We start from the raw sequence: 24,806 nt of genomic DNA, 5'->3' as shown, positions 1-24,806 counted from the left end.
GACACTGGTGCCAAGCTGTGTGGGTCCTAATGCCCTTCCCTTGGACAACATTGGTGTCGTGGAGAGGGGAGACTTGCAGCGTGGGCAACTGCTGGTCTTCCATACAACCTTGCCCAGGCCTGCGCCCTGGAGAGTGAAGACTTCCCAGGCACAGATCCACGGTCTCGCAAGACTAACGGATGCCTACTTAATCAGTCAATCATGTGGCAGCAACTCCATGCATAAAAGCACACAGACATGGTCAAAAGGTTCAGTTGTTCAGCCCAAACATCTGAATGGAGAAGAAATGTGGTCTGTATGACTTTGATCATGTAATGAGTGTTGGTGCCAGATGGGGTGGTTTAAGTATCTCAGAAACTGCTGAACTTCTGTGATTTTCACACAGAGTCTCTAGCGTTTACAGAGAATGAAAAATAAAAATAAAATCCAGAGGCAGTAGTTCTGTGGGCGAAAACGCCTTGTTAATGAGAGAGGTCAGGGGAGAATGGCCAGAATGGTTCAAGCTGGCAGGAAGGTGACAGTAACTCAGATGACCACACTTTACAACAGTGGTGTGCAGAAGGGCATCTCTGGATGCACAACACTCGAACCTTGAAATGGATGAGCTACAGCAGCAGAAGACAACAGTATACATTCAATGGCCATTTTATTAGGTACAGGAGATGCTTAATAAAATGGCCACTGACTGTTGATGCTGGGCAAGGACCCAGCACTGATTTCTACAACACTCTGCTAGTTACTGCCGCCTAACATGAAAATGACTTTTTTATTCCACCTCCTTGCTTTTTATGAACCAGATCTCAGATCAATACCAGCAATTCCATGTGCTCAAATTTTGTTCAATTTAACTCTTTTGTAATTAACTTCCTCATAATCCAGTCTCCTGTCTCAATTTGGTTAATATACCTGTGTCTATATTTAATTAAATAGCATTAAATTGTAACTGCGAACATTCATTAAACTGGTTTCTTGCCTGCTCAAAGACAATCATAGATCCTTTGTAGTATGTGAATGTTAATTGTAAGGTCAACCTTTACTGTTCTCACCACTAAGATTTGGCAGTGAGGTACTGTCTTTAACCCCTGTTTGAAGTCACATATAAATTATACCAGGTAAAGATAGTGCCTTGCGGCTGCAGTGACCCCAGGTTCGATCCTGACCTCGGTTCTGTCTGTGTTATATTGCATGTTCTCCCTGTGACCACGTGGTTTTCCGGGATGGCTCCAGTTTCTTCCCACATATCAAAGGCATGCTGGTTAGTGAGTTAAATGGCTTCTGTTAATTGCCCCTAGTGTAGGTGAGTGGCCAGAGAGTTTGGAGAAGAAGATTTTAGTTAGTGGAGAGGAGTGATTTATGGTTGGCATGGATGTGTTGGGCTGATAGGCCTGTTTCTGTTACGTAACTCTGAAAGCAAACCAGCCCACATCTGGTCATTATTCCGCTGGCTGTTCATGGAAGCTTACTGCGCACAACCACTTTTCCACGTTGTGAGAGTGAGTTCACTTTGGGAAGTACTGATTTAATTGTAAGGCCATTTTGAAAGCTCTGAAAGCTGTTATGAAAGTCTGTCTATTTTTGTCAGATAGACCATTTACTGCAGCACACGGCTCAAATGTGAGCCAGCTAATTCCATTGCAGATGAATTGTGCAATAGAGATAGAACCAAGATTGGGTACACTTGGTGGATAGATTAGCTGAATGAGATGGTGGTCACTGAAGCTTTGGTGTGTTATGAAATGTGAAGACTGTACTGTTTTAACATCGATCTCACCAGATGTTTGTGTTTCTTTTTGCAGGTTGTATATTACACAGAAATGTCCAAGATATTCGGAGACCTCACTGGCCAAATTGACCAGCAGGGTATCAGTGATGAAGAACGGCAGAAGGAGAACGAAGCTAAGCTCAATGAGCTGCGGGCTCTCTCCATTGTGGCGGATGACTGAACTGGAAAAGCTGTACATGAACTGCATACTGATTTGATACTGGCTTCAGTTTCTGGTGTTTAGAATAATCCAATCAATGTGTAAGTGAGGAATCATTTGAGAAACTTAGGAAAATATGGAACATCTTTGGATAATGATCCCAATCCTGGATTTTTATTCTGTTCCCCCTGTCTTTGTGTGTCTAAGCCAAAGAATAATCTCTCTGGGTTTTATCAGTCCTCGGTTTGACGGTACAGTACAATTCATACTTGTTCCCTCCTTGCTGGGAAGTGCCTGGCTTTCAGTTCCTGCCTATCCTGCAAAGCCTGTTTTGGAGGGAGTGGATGAACCTTTCCATTCCTTGGAGAGTTGGAAGGAACAATCGGTTTTAATTCTGGGGAAAATTAACTGCTCAAGAGTTAAATGGTGAAGTACCCCACCTTTATATTAAGAAGCACCCCAACTCCCAGACTGGACCAAATGTCCAGCAAGCTGATTATAAACCATTCACTGAGTCTGTAATAACTGGCAGTGGCCCACTAATGTTATTTTGAGCAGAGAATCTGTGTGTTTTAGTGAGAGAGAGAGAGAATATTGTAGTTCATTTGAAAAAATCTAATCGATATACAACCCTGAATTTAGAAGTAGAATAAGTAGGTCACTCAGAGGCCCCAGTCCTGCTCTGTCGTTCAGTACAATTATTACTGATCTGATCTTTGGTCTCAACTCCATTTTTCTTACCTGTCTCCAGAAGACTGGATTCCTACTTAATTCGAATATTTTTGCATCTCAGCCTTTAACCACAGAACTGTAATATTCCAAAAATTCACAACCCTCTGAAGGGAGAAATTCTCCCTCATCGCAGCCTTAAATAGTGGCGCGGCACACTGAGAATCTGGCCCTGGTTCTGGACTCTGATATCAGAAGAGATGCTCTCATCATCACCATTATATGCCGAGTTGTATGACATAGGCCACCATGGTCCCATGAGCATGATTGTTCTTGGCAAATTGTTCTGCAGAAGTGGCTTTACAAGACAGGTGATGCCAGCCGTTAACAATACACTTCAGGAATTGTCTGCCTGGCGCCAGTGGTCACATAACAGGGATTTGTGATATGCACCAGCTGCTCATACGACCATCCACCACCCCCCCTGTGGCTTCATGTGACTCTGATCGGGGAGCTAATCAGGTGCTGCACTTTACCCAAGGATGACCTGCAGGCTAATGGAGGGAATGAGTGCCTTACACCACCTTTGGTAGAAATGTATTTCTACCCTGCCATCCTGATGCTCTCAGAGCACCCACTAAATATAGTTTCAATCAGATCCCAGTTTGTTTAGCTGACCTGCAGTCAATCTGGGATCAATCTGGCCAAACTTTAGTTCCTGAATGAACCCCTCATCCCATCAATCCGCAAACTTTCACATCCTCACCTCAAAGTCAACAATATCCTTTCTTTACTAAGAAAACCACAGCTGTATGTAGTCACTGAGTGTGGTCTCAACCAAAACCATGTGAAGTAATAGCAATAGTTCCCTTGAATTTTCTCTGCAATAAGAGCTCATCGTTCCTATTTTCCTTCCTCATTGCTTGCATATTAACTTTGTGCTTCTAGAATGAACTGTAATACTTAATGTTTCACACTACTTCAATATTGTTCCACCTTTTTATTCTTCCTACCAAAAATAGAATTTATTTTCTGAAGTTTAATCACAATTTTGATTTCCTTTGGCTTCTCCTTTCCTTTCCAGTCCTGATGAAGGGTCATGGCCCGAAAGATTGACTGTTTATTCTCCTCCCTGGATGCTGCCCGGCTTGCTGAGTTCCTCCAGCATGTTGTGTGTTGCTTAAAATTTAATACTCCGTTTGCCATGTTTTTGCACACTCCTTTAAACATTCTACATCCTTTTGCATGGTACTCGAGTCATTCAGCTCAGAAACGTGTCTGTTCCAGCTATCAAGTACCCATCCATAGTAATCCCATTTACCAGCACTTGGTCCAAAGCCTCGGCAATTCAAGTGGTAGTCTAGATAGAGAGTATCTTCTTCCACCACCCCCTCAGGCAGTGCGTTCCAACCTCTCCCCACATCCCCTCAGGAGAAAATGTCCTTTCTCAGAAACCCTTTTAAACCTCTTACCCTTTACCTAAGCATATGACTTCTCATTATAGTTTCCTCTGTTGTGGGGTAATGTTTCCAGCTATCGACCCTATCTTATGCCTCAGCCTCCTATGCTTGAGGGAAAACAAGCACAGCCTATCCATTTTTCTTCATAACTGAGGCACTGCATCCCAGGCAACGTCCTGGTGAGTCTCCTCTGCACCCTTTCCAATGTAGTCACATCCTCCTATATTGTGGCAATCAGAACTGTACATAATACTTAGTTGTGGCCTGGTCAATATACCGCAACTTCTTTACTCTTATATCCTATGGCCCTATCACCTTCAGGAAGACTTGACATGTACACTGAGATCCCTTTGCAACATTCCCTCTACTTTTTTTTTATGGTTGCATGAACCAACCATTCCCCTGAGCAGGAAAATTTTTACATGGCCTGAAAACTGTAACAGCAAAGGCTGTGTGCTTGGAAACATTTCAGTTACTGCACAGCCACGCACTCACACAGCTTAGAGGGAACGGTATCCTTTTGTTAATCAATAATCTCTTAAAGGCACTATCGTGCGTCATGTATGCCCCACTCTTCCCAAACTGCATCACCTCGCTCAGCCTGTCTTACCAATAGATCATTTTTTAAATTCAGACCACAAGTCAGACCAAAAATTGAAACCACTGAATTTTTTATGTACCATCTGCAAATTTACTGATCACACCCCTTCATTCTTATGTATATTGTCAGTATATATAGCACACATTTAGGGTCCAAGTACCTAACCCTGTGATGCACCACTGGTTTCAGAATTCCACTTACAGAAACATCTCTCTGCTTCCTATTACCAAGCCAGTTTTGATCCCATTTATTAACTTGCCCTGGATCCCTTGGGCTCTAATGTTTCAACCACTATCTATCTGGGGCCTTGTCAAAGTCCTTAACAGAAATCCATGCATCTGTTCCACTCCCCTCATCAATACATTTTACTTCTCTTTGAAAAATGTAATCATATTGGTCAGACAGGATCTCTTCCTAACAAAATAAAGCTGATTACCTTTAATTAATCCTTGCCTTAGTCCTGTCTCCCAGAAATTCTTTCCAATAACATCTCTGCCACTGCATTAGACTTACAAGTATGTAATTATCTGGCTCATCCCTGCTTCCCTTCTCGAATAAAGCTAGCACATTTGCTGTCTTCAGGTCACCTGGCACCTTTATTGTGCCAGTGAAAATATACACGTCTCTGTCTACAACCCCTGCAATCTTCTCCTTTGCTTTCTCTAGCAAACTCTTCAGGGCCAGGGGGTGGGGTGGGGGATATCCCTTGTAAGGCCACTAAGACATCAAAATGTTCCTGCTTTTGAATAATATGTTCAAGAAATTCTGAATACAACATCCACTGGCTCCCATTTACCTACTCCATCATGTTCAAAGAGCTCTAAAAAATTATAGTCAAACTTTCCTTAATAAAAAAAAGCTGACTCAATCTAATAATCTTCCGCTTTCCAAAGTACATTGTTTTTGCTTCCGGTATAATGAATAACTGTATATAACACAGAATCATTTTGAATGTAACTTAAGGCACTTTATATGAAAGAAATTTACCATTCAACTCCCCCCCCCCGCCCACCCCCATGATGCCCAAAGTGCAGTTCAGAATCTGAATGTGACTCTGGTCCTTAAAATCCAGCCCGGCCAGAGACCCCTCAATTGCATTGTTGTTGAATGACCCTGAGCCAGAACACTAAAACTCTGCACTAGCTGAGGTTTTGAGGTCCTTTTAAATTGCTGAATCTAATTTTTATGTGGGGTCCATATTACAATTTGGATAACACCTTCTCCTGCCAACCCTACCCACTCTTACTGAAGCAACACACACAAAATGCAGGTGGGATGCAGCAGGCCAGACAGCATCCACAGGAAGTAGCCTGTGCTTCTTCCTATGGGTGCTGTCTGGCCTGCTGCGTTCCACCAGCACTTTGTGTGTGTTGCTTGAATTTCCAGCATCTGCAGATTTCCTCGTGTTTCCACTCTTACTGAAGTCATTTTTGCACTTTGAAATTAAGCACACATATTGTCAATTTTTTTTTTACCCATTCCAAAATGGCTACACCGTATGTTCCCTGGTTTCCTCTCCATTTTGTGGCAAATGCTCATGATTCATTGCTGGAGAAATACCTTGCCGCTGTTGAGCAATTAGCACTCTGAGCACGTGTAACCCAGGCACAGAACGAGGTCAGTGTGGGACTGCACTTCCGATCAAAGCTGACGGTGATTGTTGTTTGATTGATTGTTCCTGATGTAATGGGAAAAAATGAAGAGCCCTGTGAAAGCTGGTCATTTTGCACCTAAAGGTAGCTTCAGTGGGATGTAATTTTGTAACATTTGTAAATATAATTGGATGCTGTGTTTTCTGCATTAAAAGTTAATTTGACTATGGTAGCACAAGTCTTCCTTACTCTGGGAACATCTATCTAGCAGGGGCAGAGTGGTCAATACTGAGAAATGGGGTTTTTCAAACCACTTTCCCAGGGACAGTGCAGAGAGATGCAGTGGTTCTCACAAGGACTTCTGCTCCTGTCAAACCCACAAGTTGAGAAGAAGAAATAAGTCAGAGCAGGTTACCACTGGCAGGTTCGTGAAAACATTGCAGTCCAACAGGAAGCACATCACGAGAAGCGCAAGAATTTGCCATCAGGTGAGAAGGATAAGGCTGGAAGTTCAAATGTATAATCGGAGTGTATATACCTTATAAAACCTTGAGATTCATCTTCTTGTAGGCACCTACAATAGAATCCACGGAAAACCACACACAACAAACATCCAACGTGCGAGTAGGAAAAATAAACAGGTAATACATAGAACCCGAGCTGCAGTCCACAGCTGCGGAGTTAGCTCAGAGCTGAGGCAACTGAAGCCAGAGTGGGACCCCAATATCTGCAGAGCAACAACTGCTCCCGAACCTGGCGGTGCAAGACCCAAGCCTCCTGCACTTCCACCTGATGGTAGGAATGAGAAGAGAGGGAGATGGATGAAACGTAGACAGATGGTGGTAATGGGGTCCTGCTCCTCGACTCTTTAATCGGCGCAGAATAATGGAGCTGAGCATGGGTGTATCTAGCGCCCCAGATGCAGCTACATTCTTGCGAGTCAAGATCGCACAATCGCTAGTTTGCCTAGACGGTTCAAAAGCACACTTCCTAAAGGGAAATTACAGGTTGCAGATTGATGAGAAGAAGTGTATCTAGTAGTTTTATGAGCTGCCCATATAATGCTGCTTAATGTCGCCGGCTGCATCTTGGAAAGGTAATGCCGAGGCGTTTGATGATCACAGTGATTTCATACAGCAATATGGAAATAGAACATAGAATAATGGATCACTGAGCTTGCTTTACCATTCCCACAATCAACCATCCGTCTTCTTTCTCATCGTATCTATTTTTTCCTTCTCTTTGAACCATCTCCTTCTCGTGTATATTTAAGGATGATTACCTCCGTTAATGAATCCCAAAGGTCCTCAAGCCTCCTTTTGGATTTACGTGGTTGAAGCAGAGGAAACATCTCTGTTTCAGTCCTCTAGGGATTTTTATAAATTTCTACATTATCACTCTGTTTCTGGCTCTTGCTGGCCTGCTTCGGACTCCGTACCTTCCATTCAGTTTATGGTATTGGAGACATTTTGTGGAAAGACATGTTTAAGGATTAAATGTTTCAGTAAAAGTTGTTCGTGTTTAATGTCTTGGCTTCCATCATTTATATTTTGCCTTTATCTGAAATTGATTTGTGTCTGTGGGTTGCTAATACTCAATTAATCCTATCATAGGATGGGAGGTGACTGTCATTTAAGGAATCTACTTTAAACAAAGTAAGGGATTGCATAATAATTACAACTGGGCTCTTCCCTTATGTACGTGAAAGCTATTGTGTAACGTTTTCTGGCGACTTTATTAGTATAGTATTTCAGTTGCCTGTCCGTACAATACTTAGATATTCAACATTAACATTTTAATTGCTGAAACACTATAGAAACAAGTGTGTTTCTACTTTTGCACAAATTATTTCCTTAAACTTTTCCTTACATTTCATAATTTGGCCCAGTCCAGATGAAGGACTGACCTGAAAAATTGACCGTCCATTCCTTCCCCTGCCCCAACCAAATAGATGTGCCTGACCTGCTGAGTTCCTCCAGCATCTTGGTGCACCAGATTTCAGCATCTGCTGTCTTGGGTGTCTCTTCAATTACCCTGTTCTCTTGCACCCTGTTTCCTTACTCATTAGTGACAGCAGGTTCTTTCTCTCTCTTTATCTCACTCTCACACACTCTCTCTCTCACTCTCCCAATCCCTTTCTCTCTCACTTTCAAACACACTTTGATACTGGTTGCTTTTTCCCCTTGAAACGCAGTCAGATACATACAGACTGGGAGGACTACGCCTCAAATCTTCACACTCCTGGAATACGTCTGATCAGTTTCTTCGAAGTCAAGATCCATAAGAAGGATCAGCCATAAAGAGAAAACGACAGATGCTGCCAGCTGTCCTCAGCTTAACATAGCTGTCCTCAAAGTTGTGATACACTAGGTTCTTTTAAATATAAAGGCAGTGGGCAATTTGTGAGTTGATGCATTGAGAGACATTGACCCCTGCTGGAATATTAGTAACCATTCCTGACTCAGTTCATTGGTAACATTTTAAAATTTACATAAAAACTGTATCAACTACAGATCTATTAAATTCTGGAAAATGATGACAAGCTGATGTGATATTTGGATATCAAGGTGACTGGGTATTTAACGTCAGGGATCTGGGTTTGATCCTGGGCCTGGGCACTGTCATTGTAGGTAAGTGGTGTGAAAGGAGTAATTTGAAAAGCCAGTTAACCTATTGCCATTTCATTGGCATGTGAATGGACATGTAGGGTTACAGGGAAATGAAGGACAGGACAGGTGGGATTACAATTCCTCCCTTGGAGGGTCAGACACCCTGAGCCAATAGGCTGGTCCTGGACTTATTTCCTGGCATAATTTACATATTACTATTTAATTATTTATGGTGCAACTGTAACGAAAACCAATTTCCTCCAGGATCAATGAAGTATGACTATGACTATATTGGGAGACTGTGTAGACCCAATTGGGTTGAGGTGCACTCATAAAAATATCACATCAAACAGGTTTAGGGGCGAGAATTAAAAGTATTAATGTTCCTTTTGTCAGCTTGGGTTATAAATAAACACATTATACCTTGTAAAAGGACTGTTAAAATAAATTAGGCCACTCCGTGTCTGAACATTGGGGGTAGTTTGAGGGACCTGGAGAGAGTTAGCACGGTGACACAAGAAGTGCAGTGGTTTGAATGCACAGGAAGGTAAGAAGCTGCAGAGGGTAGTGGTCTCAACCCAATATATATATAATAGTCAAATTAAATGAGGAGTGGAAAAATGGAAATTTAAAAAGTGGTGAGGTGGTGTTCATGGGTTCAATGCCCATTCAGAAATCAGATGTCAGAGGGGAAGGAGCTGATCCTGAATCATTGAGTGTGTGCCTTCACACTTACATACCTCCTTCCTGATGGTAGCAATGAAACCAAGGCATGACCTAGGTGATGGGGGTCCTTAATGGTGGACATCACCCTTATGAGGCATCACTCCATGAAGGTAGCCTGGATACTACAGAAGCTAGTGCCCATGATGGAGCTGACTAAGTTTAGTCAGCTTACTTCAATCTTGTGCAGTAGCTCCCCATACCAGACTCTGATGCAGCCAGTTAGAATTCTCTCCACTGTACAACTGTAGAAATCTGCTCAAACTCCCAATGAAATATAGCTGCTGTCATGCCTTCTTTTAGCTGCATCAATATGTTGGGTCCAGGTTAGATCCTCAGAGATATTGACACCCAGGAACTTGAAACTGATGACTATTTCCAGTTCTGATCCCTCTATGAGGACTGGTATGTGTTCCCTCATCTTTCACTTCCTGAAGCCCACCATCAGTTCTTTGGTCTTACCGAACTTGAGTGTAAGGTTTTTGCTGCAACAGCTCAACTAGCTGATATATCTTGCTCCTGTACACCCTCTTATCCCTTCTGAAATTTTGCCCACAATGATTGAGTCATCACCAGATTTATAGATGGCATTTGAGCTGTGCCTAGCCACACAGTCATGTGTGTAGAGAGAGTAGAGCAGTGGGCTAAGCACACATCCCTGAGGTGTGCAAGTGTTGATTGTCAGTGAGAAGGAGATGTTATTTCTGATCCAGTCACAGCTTGTGGTCTTCTGATTGTGAAATCAAGGATCCATGTTCTCATAGCTACCATTGAGCAGGAGAGAAGGGACACAAGAAAATTGCAAATGCTGGAAATCCAAGCGACAAAATGCTAGAGGAACTCGGCAGACCAGGCAGCATTTATGGAAAAGAGTAAACAGTCAATCGGGATGGAAAAAATGATGAGAAGTCAGACTAAGGTGGGGGGAGGGGAGGAAGAAGTACAAGGTCATAGGTACAGGCAAAACCAGGAGAGAGAGATACAGAAGCCTGAAATCCCATAAGACCAGAAGACATAGAAGTCGGCCATTTCGCCCATCGAGTCTGCTCCGCCATTTTATCATGAGCTTATTCATTCTCTCATTTAGTCCCGCTCCCCTGCCTTCTCACCATAACCTTTGATGCCCTGGCTACTCAGATACCTATCAATCTCTGCCTTAAATACACCCAATGACTTGGCCTCTACTGCCGCCTGTGGCAACAAATTCCATAGATTCACCACCCTCTGGCTAAAAAAATTTCTTCACATCTCTGTTCTGAATGGGCTTAAGTCATGCCCTCTCGTACGAGACTCCCCCGCCATGGGAAACAATTTTGCCACATCCACTCTGTCCATGCCTTTCAACATTCGAAATGTTTCTATGAGGTCCCCCCTCATTCTTCTAAGCTCCAAGGAATACAGTCCAAGAGCGGACAAACATTCCTCATATGTTAACCCTAATCCCATACCATCAGGTTCAAGAACAGCTATTTCCTTCACAGGCACAAACCCTAATCACCTCAGTTTAGCTACACTTTGGTCTCTTGGCACTAAAATGGACTTTGTTTTTAATTGTGTTCTTTCTTGTAAAAATTGTGCATAAATTGTACATAAATTATGTTCTTTTCTTGTCAATGCTGCCTATATGAAGCTGTTCGCCTGTGATGCTGCTGCAAATAAATTCTTAATTGTACCTGTGCATCATCCATGGCAATCAGTTTGACATTGTGGTCTCCCTGCTCCAGAAACCGGTGCCAATGTTGACCAAGTGGAGTTTGCACGGGTTTCTGTCGGGTTGTTTGATTTCCTCCTACATCCATGCTGGTCATCTACTGCAGGTTACCCCGAATTGGTGGGTAATCAGAGGATAAGGGACGGGGGGGTTGACTGGGCATATGAGGGGGAACAGATGACAGGAAAATTAGCGAGGACAAATCTCAAGGTGTATAATTTATACATTCTTTGACAATAAGTGTGCTTTCAATCTTTGAATGGATTGCTCTGACAGTTGGCATAGATTTAACAGGTCATATGACAAGGAACTGGGGTTGGGTGAGACTAGAACACTCGAGGCCATGGCTTAAGGCTGAAAGGTGAAATGTTCGAGGGGAATATGAGGAAAATCTTTTTCACTGGCAGGGTGGTGAGAGTGTTGAATGAGCTGCCGTCAGAAGTGGTGGATGTGGGTTCAGCTTGAAGGTGGAAAAGAAATTTGGATAAGTGCATGGATAGGAGATGTCAACGCTCCAGGTGAAGGTCAATGGGACTAGCCAGAATAATAGTTTCAGCACAGACTACATGGGTTAAAGGACCTGTTCTTTTGCTGTAATGTTTCATAACTCTATGACTCTATGAAATTTGGAAATTCCCCAGTACCATGTTAGTATTGGTGATGAGAGTATTGCATAAGTTCGAATGCTGCCTGGGTGAAGTCACTGATCATACAATAACAATGATTCTGCATACCTGAGCAAACTTACGGGAATGCAAGACTGACAACTTGATCATATCTTCCAGCTATTCAGAGAGCTATCCTTATCAGAGTCTGTTAGACAGGCTGCAAGTGAATTGAACATTGAGGGATATTATCAGCTTTAGTTCTGGAGTGGGGATACCATTCACTGGGGAAATCCTCTGACCTCTGAAGAATGTCTGGAAGAGTTGTGATTGCGGCAAGGATAATTCATAATGATAAGGCATCAGAAAATAGTTACAGCTTGCTCATGGCTTTGTCTGTAAGCTGGTTTCATAGAAACATAGAAAATAGGTGCAGGAGTAGGCCATTCGGCCCTTTGAGCCTGCACCGCCATTTATTATGATCATGGCTGATCATCCAACTCAGAACCCCACCCCAGCCTTCCCTCCATACCCCCTGACCCCCGTAGCCACAAGGACCATATCTAACTCCCTCTTAAATATAGCCAATGAACTGGCCTCAACTGTTTCCTGTGGCAGAGAATTCCACAGATTCACCACTCTCTGTGTGAAGAAGTTTTTCCTAATCTCGGTCCTAAAAGGCTTCCCCTCTATCCTCAAACTGTGGCCCCTTGTTCTGGACTTCCCCAACATCGGGAACAATCTTCCTGCATCTAGCCTGTCCAATCCCTTTAGGATTTTATATGTTTCAATCAGATCCCCCCTCAAGCTTCTAAATTCCAACGAGTACAAGCCCAGTTCCTCCAGTCTTTCTTCATATGAAAGTCCTGCCATCCCAGGAATCAATCTGGTGAACCTTCTTTGTACTCCCTCTATGGCAAGGATGTCCTTCCTCAGATTAGGGGACCAAAACTGCACACAATACTCCAGGTATGGTCTCACCAAGGCCTTGTACAACTGCAGTAGTACCTCCCTGCTCTTGTACTCGAATCCTTTCGCTATAAATGCCAGCATACCATTCCCCTTTTTCACCGCCTGCTGTACCTGCATGCCCACTTTCAATGGTGAAAAATAACCAAGTTATTCATTCTCCATATATCAGGATACTTATCTTAAACCAACGCAACCTGAGGCAGGTCAATTTTGCTCTTAGCGAGAAGCCGATTTTCTTCCTAAAGTTGCTCCAGTGAGCTGGGTTCACTCCCAAACCCCAGTGGTGTTTTAATGGGGAATTAAATAAAATGGTTAAAATACTGGATGTACTTGATGGTTGACATGGACATAATGGGCCAAAGGCCCTACTTCCAAGCTGTACCTCTATTTCTGTTTTTCCTCTTTGAAGAGAGGACACCATGAAACACATACAAGTTGTCTTAAGTAAAGAATGATACTAAATTAGGCATTCTCTGGGCAAAAAGATTTCCTGCTACATCTTCATCAGTGTATGTATAATGTGTGTGAGTTTTACTTTTTGGTCATGTCTCTTCAGTAGCCTAGCGCTGTGACCCAGTGAAGAGAGACTGTTGCTCAAATGTTGATTCTATTTAAAATGAATTTATTCTAAGTCACTTGGTGTTTCTTCCCACTCCCTACCAGGAGACCAGTGATGATCGACAATAGCGAAATGCACAGCGTTTTCCAGTTGGAAGTTCTTGTCTTGAACTTAGTCACAGAGTGATAACAGTGTAAGTATAGCAACACACATCAAAGTTGCTGGTGAACGCAGCAGGCCAGGCAGCATCTCTAGGAAGAGGTGCAGTCGACGTTTCAGGCCGAGACCCTTCGTCAGGACAGTATAAGTATATACTGACCCTTTGTCAGGACAGTGTAAATATAGGGTCGCTTTGAGAGGCTGGTCTGAGATGATGAAGTTACATTAGAATTTTTAGAGTGTTTCTGGTTATTTGAGAAAATCTACACAGAAAGGAACCTTCAGCCCGACAAGTCTGCGCCAGCCATCAACTGCCCAATTACCACAACCCTGCATCAATCTCCATTGTTGTTCTCCTTACGGTCCCAAAAGATCCCACTCACCTACGCCCCAGGGGAAGATTTACCGCAGGCACTTAACCTACCGACCCGCACATCTCTGGGACGTAGCATTCTAAAAGCCACACAGTCACAGGGAGAACATAGAAACAGACAGCACCGGAGGTAAGGGTTGAACCTGGATTTCTGAAGCTGTGAGGCAGCACCTCTACCCACAGCACTTGTTGCTCTGCTCCTCGAGTCTCAGACAGTTGAAATATTACTATGACAGGATTCAGAAAGAACTAGTCATTCACTCCTTGCATCTAGCCTGAAAATGTGACTCCTTTTCTTCCCATCCTTGCCTAATCTGAAGACGTACACCCTCACAGATGTCACAAGTGGCTCATCTGCCTATGCAATCCGAACTATTTCGTGTGTCCCCGAATCTGTCTCCCTTGGAAACAAGGAACAGGAGCCAGTAAAAGTAATTAGGAGCACTACCAGGGCTGATTCTCTCTACCTTGCCTCAGGAACTGTTTCTTCAAGAGATCTCTGACACATTGGGAAACCTCTACAGAAGAGGCCTTGAGATAAATATATATTTTAAAATTTCTTAGCCCTTATTACTGTCTTCAAAGAGTGACGAACAATTATTTTCTGAGGGGAACTTGTTAATCGTTCTACAATAGTCTCAAAGGTAAAGTTTCTATGAGCTAATTAAAAGGGTGAGATTCGGACGAAACTAATCTTGTGATATGGAAGAGAAATGAGAATAGAAGTCACAACGGGAACTTAGATTCACTTCTCTCCAGAAAAATCTCACCATTAAATATTCACTACATGAAAGAAACAATTCGGAAAGATCGCTTCGAAGGAAGGCAATCTCCTTCAATGCGTTATTGAAAGATTCGTGGTTCAAGAGATGGGAGTTCACAACCCAGCCTTTCTTTTAAAACTACAGGGACCCTACCCTAAAATGGTGATTGAATATTTTAATGACGTAGAACATAATCAAGTCTCAAGTATTTTGCCGAGTTTGTAATTTGACCAATCTGACGAGGTACTCTGAGCATCTTTGAACCTTGATTAGAACTTTCCTCAAGTTTGATGCTAGTCTGCCCTCAGATGGTCCGAAGTAGAATTGCAAGCTGCAATACCTATTCAGTGCAGAAAAGTGCGTCGCACTGGGAAATTACTCCATGTTACCGAGATTCACCCAACAGTTGGTTCTGTGGTTGTATCAAAGAAAGAGGCACAAACGTGGTCAATGTTGCATGCACGTGCATCCTGCAACTGGTAATCTGTGTTCTGGCATCATTCTGTCCTGTTCTGCTTTGAAGCTGTTGAGAAAGACTGCCTACAGTTAACTGAATTGAGATAATATGCAGAAGATCCCTGCACAAATGACAAGATGATCAAAGCTTTTCATTTTCAATCAAACTTCATTTGAATTGAGACATTTTGTGCAATTTATAATCGTGCTTCATTAAAATGTGCATAACATACATTAACACGAGGAATTCTGCAGATGCTGGAAATTCAAGCACCTGACCAAGGGTCTTGGCCTGAAATGTGGACTGTACCTCTTCCTAGAGATGCTGCCTGGCCTGCTGCGTTCACCAGCAACTTTGATGTGTGTTGCATAACATACATGAGTTTAACAAATATTTGGAGTTTAACAAATATTTGAATGAAGTAATACATGATAACCACTGTGTTTCTATTACACTTCCAAGAATCACAGTTGTGTAAATTTAAGTTCCACAATGGTTTGTGGCAGATAATATCTTGGGTTCAATTCTCAACAATAATAAGGAATGAGGTTTTTTTTTCTCTGTTGTAGAAAGTAGTAAATTCCATGTTATTTCAACTCACAACTTGATTATCCCAGTAATCAAAGTGGCTTATTTTTAGTAGGCTTGACTAATGGCATTTTTTACAGGTCTCTGCTGCTAGAGACCTTGCTAAGACCAAGAAGGTAGAACACATCGCTCCCTATCACTACAATGGCTTCCTGTCCATCAGAGGATTGACTTTAAAATATTACTACTGGTTTATAAAGCACTGAATGGTCTCGGGCCAAAATACATCTCCGATCTCTTGCTGCATTATGAACCTTCGAGCTCTCAGGTCGTCTGTGGAGGGTCTGCTTACTGTCCCCAGGGTCAAAACTAAACATGGTGAAGAAGCTTACTACGCTGCACATAACTGTAATGACCTTCCAGAAGATCTGAAGTCTGCCCCAACTTTAAGCTCTTTCAAATCGAGGCTTAAAACTTTTCTTAACTAGAACCTCCTGCACTGTAACTTCTTTTTATCATATCTATTTTTGTGTGATTTTATTCTCTTATATATTGTCTGAAATTCGATGTTTTATTTTTATATCCTGTTCTATGTAAAGCACCTTGTGTTTGAAAAATGCTTTAGGAATGAACTTGCTTGCTTGTTCCAGATATAGCTTTCCTGAGAGGAGAAAATCAAGACTTTATATTATATCTCAGGTGTAACACCACTGGGATTGTGAAACGGGCCCAGCAGAGATTGCACTCTCTGAGGAAGCTTAAACAAGCATCACTCCCCACTAACATCTTAACTACATTCTACAGAGGCGTGGTTGAGAGTGTGCTGACCTTTTGCATCACAACCTGGTACTCCAGCTGCAGTGTTGTCAACAAAAAAGCCTTGCAGAGGGTGGTTAGGGGAGCAGAGAAGGTTATTGGGGTCTCCCTACCTTCTGTCCAAGACCTCTTTCAGAGTCGATGCCTCCAGAAGACATGGTACATTATTAAAGACCCCTCACACCCTCTCCATGAGCAGTTTGTTCTTCTGCCAGCAGACAAACGTTACAGGAGCATCAAAACTAAAACCACAAGGCTACTAAACAGCTTCCTCCCACAGGCAGTCAGACTGCTAAATAGCTGCTCTACCTGACTCTGCTTTGGACACTTGTAACTTGCACTGGACACTTATAACTTGATTTTAACTGACATGTGGCTGTTGTGTTTTAATAGTTATTGTTATGTTTATTATTTAGTGTTGTGTTTGTTATGTTATGATTGCACTGCTCCTGAGAAATGCTGTCTCATTCTGCCCTGCAGAGCTGATGTACAATTAGAATGACAATAAAGTTGTTTGAATCTTGAATCTTTTCAATCTTGAATCACACCAACAAGATTTCCATAACTTTTGTACTCTGACCCTTTTGCAATAAAGGCCATTGCCTGCTACATCAGCATTGGAACTTTCTGATCCCTCTGAACACAAACACAAACTTTTATGGGTTATGTTCCATTTTGACAGCACTTTGTTTTTCTCATTGTCTCAGCGATGTGAACATCCTCACGTTCACAAATATCACTTGCCTGAAGAGAAGTGGAGGTGTGGGGAGGAATTGACAGAGCTTGGATCCCACCTGATGGCGCAGCGATTCATTTCATAGAAGAATAGAAGACTCAGAAAAAAAGGATGTTTCAGAGACAGAAGAAGAGGTTAAATCAGACTTGAAAATGAGAAGGGTAAAACTGAGTTATGAACTAGCTCGACTTTATAGCGTAGACACCTGGGATAAATTTTAGTGATACGGCAGATAGAGCTCAACCCAGGTAACTGTGAGGTGGTTCATTTTGGTAGGTCATTTTGGAACAGGTGGGGAGGAGAAGATGGCGACGTGTCGCAGCACGCGCGGCCACTCCGAAATGTTATTGTATTTGTTAAATAGGGTCCGTGCACAATCCTGATTTGATGGAGACAGATGAGAAGCATGGAGGAACATCTGGAGAAACTTAGAAACTTCTGAAATGCCTGCTTCGCTGCCACTGCTGCTGTGCGATCGAGAATCTCCGGAGGGGAAGGCCCCGTATCCTCGGCTTTGCCTATTGCCTGTTGCCGGGGCCAGGGGTCGAAACGCTCGGCAGAGATGGTGCTCGGTGCTTGCTGTCGGAGGCTCGAAGTTTTCAGACGGACTCAAGAGTCGGCTGTGGTTGGGTGCTTCCAGGGTGCTGCATCGGCAAGTTTGCGGCGCTGGAGGTTCATGGCAGGGAGAGTTTTCTTCCTTCTACCATCTGCGTGAGATGATGGGACTTTCGAGAGACCTTGAGATTTTTTTTTACCGTGCCCATGGTCTGTTCTTTATCAAATTACGGTATTGCTTTGCACTGTTGTAACTGTATGTTATAATTATGTGGTTTTTGTCAGTTTTTTTAGTCTTGGTTTGTCTTGTGTTTCTGTGATATTCTGGAAGGACATTGTATCATTTCTTAATGCATGCATTACTAAATGACAATAAAAGAGGACTGCATGTCCTTATAATCTAAAAAATATGATGGCGGAATATAGCATTAATGGTAAGACTCTTGGCAGTGTGGAAGATCAGAGGGATCTTGGGGTTTGACTCCATAGGACGCTCAAAGCTGCTATGCAGGTTGACTCTGTGGTTAAGAAGGCATACGGTGCATTGACCTTCATCAACTGTGGGATAGAGTTTAAGAGCTGAGAGGTAATGTTGCAGCTACATAGGACCTTGGTCAGACCCCACTAGGAGTACTGTGCTCAATTCTGGTCACCTCACTACAGGAAGGACGTGGAAACCATAGAAAGGGTGCAAAGGAGATTTATAAGGATGTTGCTTGGATTGGGGAGCATGCCTTATGAGAATAGGTTGAGTGAACTCGGCCTTTTCTCCTTGGAGCAACGGAGGATGAGAGGTGACCTGATAGAGGTGTACAAGATGATGAGAGGCATTGATTGTGTGGATAGTCAGAGGCTTCTTCCCAGGGCTGAAATGGCTAGCACAAGGGGGCACAATTTTATGGTGCTTGGATGTAGGTATAGAGGAGGTGTCAGAGGTAAGTGTTTTATGCAGAGAGTGGTGAGTGGGTGGAATGGGGGTACATGGAGCCTAGAAAAATGGAGGGCTATGGGTAAGCCTAGGTAGTTCTAAGGTAAGGACATGTTTGGCACAGCCTTGTAGGTTGAAGGACCTGTATTGTGCTGTAGGTTTTCTATGTTTCTATGCTCTTTGAATGGAAACATACTGTAAAGTACTAACAGAAAACTGCTCGCTGCAGCTCCTGGGACTTTGAGAAGGCACCCAGCCAAGAAGAAACCAAAGTTATGTTCAGATTCTTTCTGCCAATTTGAAATGTAGTCAGTAGAGTTGTAATGAAATCAATTTAGTAAGTTTATTCATCCAATGTGACATCTAATTTATCTTGGTTTACTACATGAAAAGGAGGCATGAACGACTGGTAATGAAAGCAATGTTATACTGAAAAACAAAAGACAAATTGGAATTGTTACATGTTCTTGAGAGTCCAATGAGTGTTGCCAACATGGTCAGTTCTTATTTACTGGCAAAGTTGCTCATAACTTCTTTGGTTCGGAATACTATTTTCTCAGTACAAACCAATTTGCTCTCATATTAGCACGCATTTATGGTTTGAGGAAACTAACCGCTTTTTAAAACCTACAAGCTAACTCCTGCCAACTGTTCTTACAAAACTGACAATGGGGAAAAAATCCTCAGGCAGACTATTAAGAGATCTTGCGCAGAATTACTTGTACACTGTGCAGTACATGTGACCAGCAGAGGTCAGTCTAACATGATCCGAGGATAAGAATCTGAACTAACCTCAAGAATAAACAATGTCAAATCTCAATCCCATTTCTTCTGGAACCAAAGTTAGTTCTCCCTTTTAGAAACAAAATGGCTCTACATCAGTTTCTACTTGGTACACCAATCTCCACCACCGTGAAGTGAAACAAATTGCATTCATGCCACCTTCAAAGTGGGAAGCAGCCAAGGGCACCACAGAGGGGTTATTATCACAGCTTGATGCCAAGCAGTGAGGAGGCGTTAGGACAAGGGAGCAAACGTTTGATCGAGCAGGATAGATTGAAGGTGTAGGGAGGGAGGGAGGGAATTCTGGAGCTCGGGGCTCAGGCTTGGCTGTCAATGAACTGGTATTCCTGATGGGAATTCGTGATCTGATCCTGGAAGTGTAAGCTTCCCTGAAAGCACTGGAATGTTGGATATCTTCAATAAGGAATGCTGTCTGCAATAATTTCAGAAGGACATCCCTGCCACCTGACACAGCGAAAGTCAGTGCAAGCACATTCCTCAACCACCTCTTCTCAAAGATCTCCCAGAAGTTGCGGGGAGATCGAGCAATTGCAGCTTGAAGAGGCGCAGTCACCGATCTTAACTAAGTCTAAGTAAACACTGTTCAAAGAATGTGCACAATTCAAAGTAAATGTATTATCGAGCTATGTAAACAGCATGTACATTGATAATAAATTAGATATGAGATTCATTTCTTGCCCGCATTTACAAGAGAAAAAGAAACTCAGTGGAAGTTACTAAAAACCACAATCAGTGGCCACTTTATTAGGTACCTCCTACACCTAATAAAGTAGCCACTGAGTGTATGTTCGAGGTCTTCTGCTGCTGTAGCCCATCCATTTCAAGATTCAACGTTTTGTGTGTTTAGAGATGCTCTTTTGTACACTACTGTTGTAGCGTGTGGTTATTTGAGTCACTGTCACCTTCCCCTCACCTTGAATCAGCCTGGCTATTCTCCTCTGACCTCCTTCATTAGCAAGGAATTTTTGCCCGCAGAACTGCTGCTCACTGGAGTTTTTTGAGTTTTTTTTTGCCCCATTCTCTGTTGTGTGTAAAAATCCCAGGAGACCAGCAGTTTTGGAGATACTCAAACCACCCCATCTGGCACCAACAACAATTCCACGGTCAAAGTCACATAGATCACATTTCTTCCCCTTTCTGATGTTTGGTCTGAACAACAATTGAACCTCTTGACCATGTCTGCATACTTTTATGGATTGTTACTGCCACAGGATTGGCTGATTAGTTACTTCAAAATTCAAAGTAAATGTATTATCAAAGTTCATGTATGCCACCATATACCACCCTGAGATTCTATTTCTTGTGAGCATTCACAGTAAATACAAAGGAACGCATTAGAATCAATGACAAACCGCACACAAGAAGACAGACAAACAACCAATGTACAAAAGACAACAAATTGTGCAAATATAAAAAGAAAACCAAGAAATAAATAAGCAACAAATATTGAGAATGTGAGAAGAGTCCTTGAAAGAGAGTCCATAGGTGGTGGGAACAATTCAGTGTTGGCGTGGGTGAAGTTATCCCCTCTGTTTCAAGAGCCGGATGGTCGAGGGGTAGTAACTGTTCCTGAACCTGCAGGCGAGGACCCTGAGGCTCCTGTACCTTCTTCCTGATGGCTGCAGTGAGAAGAGAGCAGTGGCCGGGCTGCTGGGGGTCCTTGATAATGAATTCTGCTACCCTGTGACAGCACTCCTCATAGATGTGCTCGGTGACGGGGGGGGGGGGGCTTTGCCCGTGACGGACCAGGCTGTATCTCATACTTATTGTAGGCTTTTCCATTCAAGGGCATTACTGCTTCTATACCAGGCTCTGATGCAACCAGTCGGTATACTTTCAAAGTTTTAGATGACATGCTGAATCTTCAGAAACTTCTAAGAAAATAGAGGCATTACCGTGCTTTCTTTGTAATGGTACTTATGTGTTGGATCCTCCGAAATGATAATGCCAATTAATTTTGAAGTTCCTGATCTTCTCACCTCTAATCGCTTGATGTGGACTGGCTCATGGACCTTTAGTTTCCTCCCCCTGTAGTCAATAACCAGCTCTTTGGTTTCGCTGGCACTGAATGAGAGGTGGCTTTCAATCCCCCTCCTATATGCTGACTCATCACTGCCATTGATTTGGCCAATGACAGTGGTGTGATCAGAAAACTTAAGTATGGCATTGGAACTGTGCTTAGCCTCACAGTCATAAGTATAAAGCAAGCAGGGCAGGAGACTAAGCACATAGCCTAATGGTGACTGTGGAGGAGATATTATTGCCACTCCAAACTGACTGTGGTCTACAAGTGAGGAAAATGAGGGCCAGGTTGCACAAGGAGGTATTGAGGCCTAGGTGCTTATTGGTTAGTTTTTAGGAGATGATAGTATTGAATCTGAGCTGTATCAATGAGGAGCATCTTGATGTAAGCATCTTCACCGTCCAGATGTTCCAGGGTTGAGAGAAGTGGCATCTGCTGTTAGACTTTTGTGACGGGGGCAAATTGGAGGGTGCCCAAGTCGCTGCTAAGGGCAGGAGTTGATATGTTCTATCACCAACATCTCAAAGCGCTTCATCGCAGTGGATGTAAGTACTACTGCACAATATTTTATTGGGAAAGGTCACCACATTCTTGGGCACCGGTGTAATTGAAGCCTACTTTTTCAGCAGGTGGGTGCCTCAGACTGCTGAAGTGAGAGGTTAAAGGTGTCAGTGAATACTCCAGCCAGTTGATCAATACAGGTCCTCAGTACTCGGCCAGGTACCCTGTCTGGGCTGGAAGCTTTCCAGGGGTTCACCCTCCTGAAGGACCCTCTTACATCCGTCTCAGAATCTGACATCACAGGGTCTTCGGGGCCTGTGGCAGCTCATGAAGCTGCTTCCATGATCTGTCAGTCAAACAGAGTGAAACCTTGTTGTCACATATTTAATAAACAAAAAGTTAGTCCTGACGAAGGGTCTCGGCCTGAAACGTCGACTGCGCCTCTTCCTATAGATGCTGCTTGGCCTGCTGCGTTCACCAGCAACTTTGATGTGTGTCACATATTTACCTGGTTTTACTTCATAGGAGCTGATAACCATCCTTCTGTGCTTCAAGTTTGGTCCAGAATTGCCACTTCAATGTGAGATGGCTTTCCGAAGGTCGTACCTGGACCTCCTGTATTTTACTTGGTCGCCAGACCTGAACGCTCTCGACAAGCAGGTGTACTGGTGTACATTATCAAGCGTATGTCACCATATACTGCCTTTAGATTCATTTTCTTGCAGGCATTTACAGGGGAAAAAATAATGCATTAGAATTTACAAAAAAAAAATAAACAGACAAAGTCTGACCAAAAAAATGTGCAAAAGAAGGCAAACTGCAAATAAAAAATATTGAGATCATGAGTTGTAAAGAGTCCTTGAAAGCGAGTCTGTAACTGGTAAAATCAGTTCAGAGTAGTGATGATTGAAGTTAGCTAATGGATGGATACAGACCATATGCAGGCAGAAGGGGTTAATGGTCACTATGGATGGCAGCATCTCCTAATTGATTATCTTAACCACCCAGTCCACCACAGATCCAACCTCTGTGTGGTATGGGGTAAACTATTCTTCCTTCTTCAGTACAAAACTGCACCTCACTTCAAAGCTCCTTATCGAAGTGAAGCCAACGTAGTGGACAAGCGGATCTCTGTTCAACGTTCCTGGTCTCCAGATCAGCCCTGCTTTAGTCCTCCAGTTGCTGTACAGGGATAACACATCCATGTCCTCCCCCAGTTAGGGCAGGGTTCCACACCCGTGAACTGTTTGTAACACGGACACTACATAAGTGTTAAATGTGGCCTCATGCAGTACCCACACAGCAGAAGGTGTCTGCAGCTCTGCAACCTCCAACCAAGTCATCCCACTGGACTCCCAAAGGCTCATTCATATGTACAGCTGTTCCTGCTGAATCTTGAAAGAGCTAGGTAGAGTGGAGGTGGAGAGGATGTTTCCAGTAGTGGAAGAGTGTAGGACTGGAGGATACAGTGTCAGAATAAAAGGGCATCCCTGTAGACCAGAGATGCGGAATTTCTTTAGCTAGAGGGTGGTGTGTCTGTAGAAGCTGTTGCCACAGCCAGCAACAAGTCATTGAGTATATTTTAAACTGGAGGTAGATAGATTCTTGATTTGCAAAAGCATCAAAGGTTATGGGGAGAAGATAGGAGAATGGTGTTGACAGCAACAATGAATCAGCCATGAGCAAATGGTGAAGAATGCTCGATGGGCCAAATGGCCTAATTCTGCTCCCATTTCTTATGGTCTTATAAGTTGGGCATTTGTAAGATGGGGAGAACCTGCATTCTCACCAATTGTGCAAGACCCAGCTCAATGTGGACTCTTTCACTGATGCATCCTAGGGGACGGGTCTTACACTGAACACCTGGAAGACTGATGCCCTCTCCTAACATATCACAATCAGAATCACCGGCATTTGTCGTGAAATTTGTTAACTTAGCAGCAGCAGTTCAATGCAATACATAATATAGAAGAAAAAATAAATCAATCAATTACAGTATGTGTATATTGAATAGATTAAAAGTCATGCAATAGCAGAAGTAATGTATATTCAAAAAGTGAAGTAGTGTTCACAGGTTCAATGTCCATTTAGGAATTGGATGGCAGAGGGGAAGAAGCTGTTCTTGAACTGCTGAGTGTGTGCCTTCAGGCTTCTGTACCTCCAACCTGATGGTAACAGTGAGAAAAGGGCATGCCCTGGGTGCTAGGGGTCCTTAATAATGGACACTGCCTTTCTGAGACACCGTACAGATACCTACTGTACACTACCAGCCCTATCAACAAGATCCCCAGTGAGACCTGGAAAATGGGGATGACAAGAGTCACTCCCAGGAAATGCAAACATCGATGACTGTATTCACTGTCACTTACAAACCTCAACCAGCTGAGGAAAAGTGTGTTTGAAGACCGAGCCTTCCACACCAACCCCATGTTTATGGCCTGTTGTGAAACAGTCAACTCTATCCTCCTGTGTGGCTCTGGAGATGGGGACTACCAGTAGCAAACACTGAAGTCTCCCCAGTGCAGCCTCTGCTAGATTCTCTGGGTCCAATGGGAGGACAGTCAAGCTGACACCACTGTCCTCTCCACTCAATATCCCTGGCGCCAAATGTGTGATCACACTCAGTCAGCCTGTCAACTCTCTACAGAAACAAGTACTCTATTCTTCATGGACCAACATGAGAATCCCCAACACTACCGCAGACAATATTTCTTTGGCTTTCTCTCCCTGTACTTGCAC

At 43.1% G+C, this 24,806-nt stretch overlaps 2 protein-coding genes across 2 annotated transcripts in view; one reads left to right on the top strand and one right to left on the bottom strand.

Annotated features, from left to right (window-relative positions):
* The window catches only part of bin3 (bridging integrator 3), a 206,833-nt gene extending 198,692 nt beyond the window's left edge, over nucleotides 1-8,141 (top strand). Inside the window, exon 9 of the mRNA XM_063056935.1 lies at nucleotides 1,797-8,141. Coding sequence (XP_062913005.1) covers nucleotides 1,797-1,943 — 147 coding nt within the window. The 3' untranslated portion in view covers nucleotides 1,944-8,141. The remainder of the gene's footprint in view (nucleotides 1-1,796) is intronic.
* The window catches only part of LOC134350988 (uncharacterized), a 45,981-nt gene that overhangs the window by 6,868 nt on the left and 14,307 nt on the right, over nucleotides 1-24,806 (bottom strand). The gene's annotated exons all lie outside the window — the stretch shown is intronic.

Source organism: Mobula hypostoma, chromosome 8 (genome assembly GCF_963921235.1).
Source record: "Mobula hypostoma chromosome 8, sMobHyp1.1, whole genome shotgun sequence".
Lineage (NCBI taxonomy): Eukaryota > Metazoa > Chordata > Chondrichthyes > Myliobatiformes > Myliobatidae > Mobula > Mobula hypostoma.
This window is presented reverse-complemented; position numbering and strand designations above follow the sequence as displayed.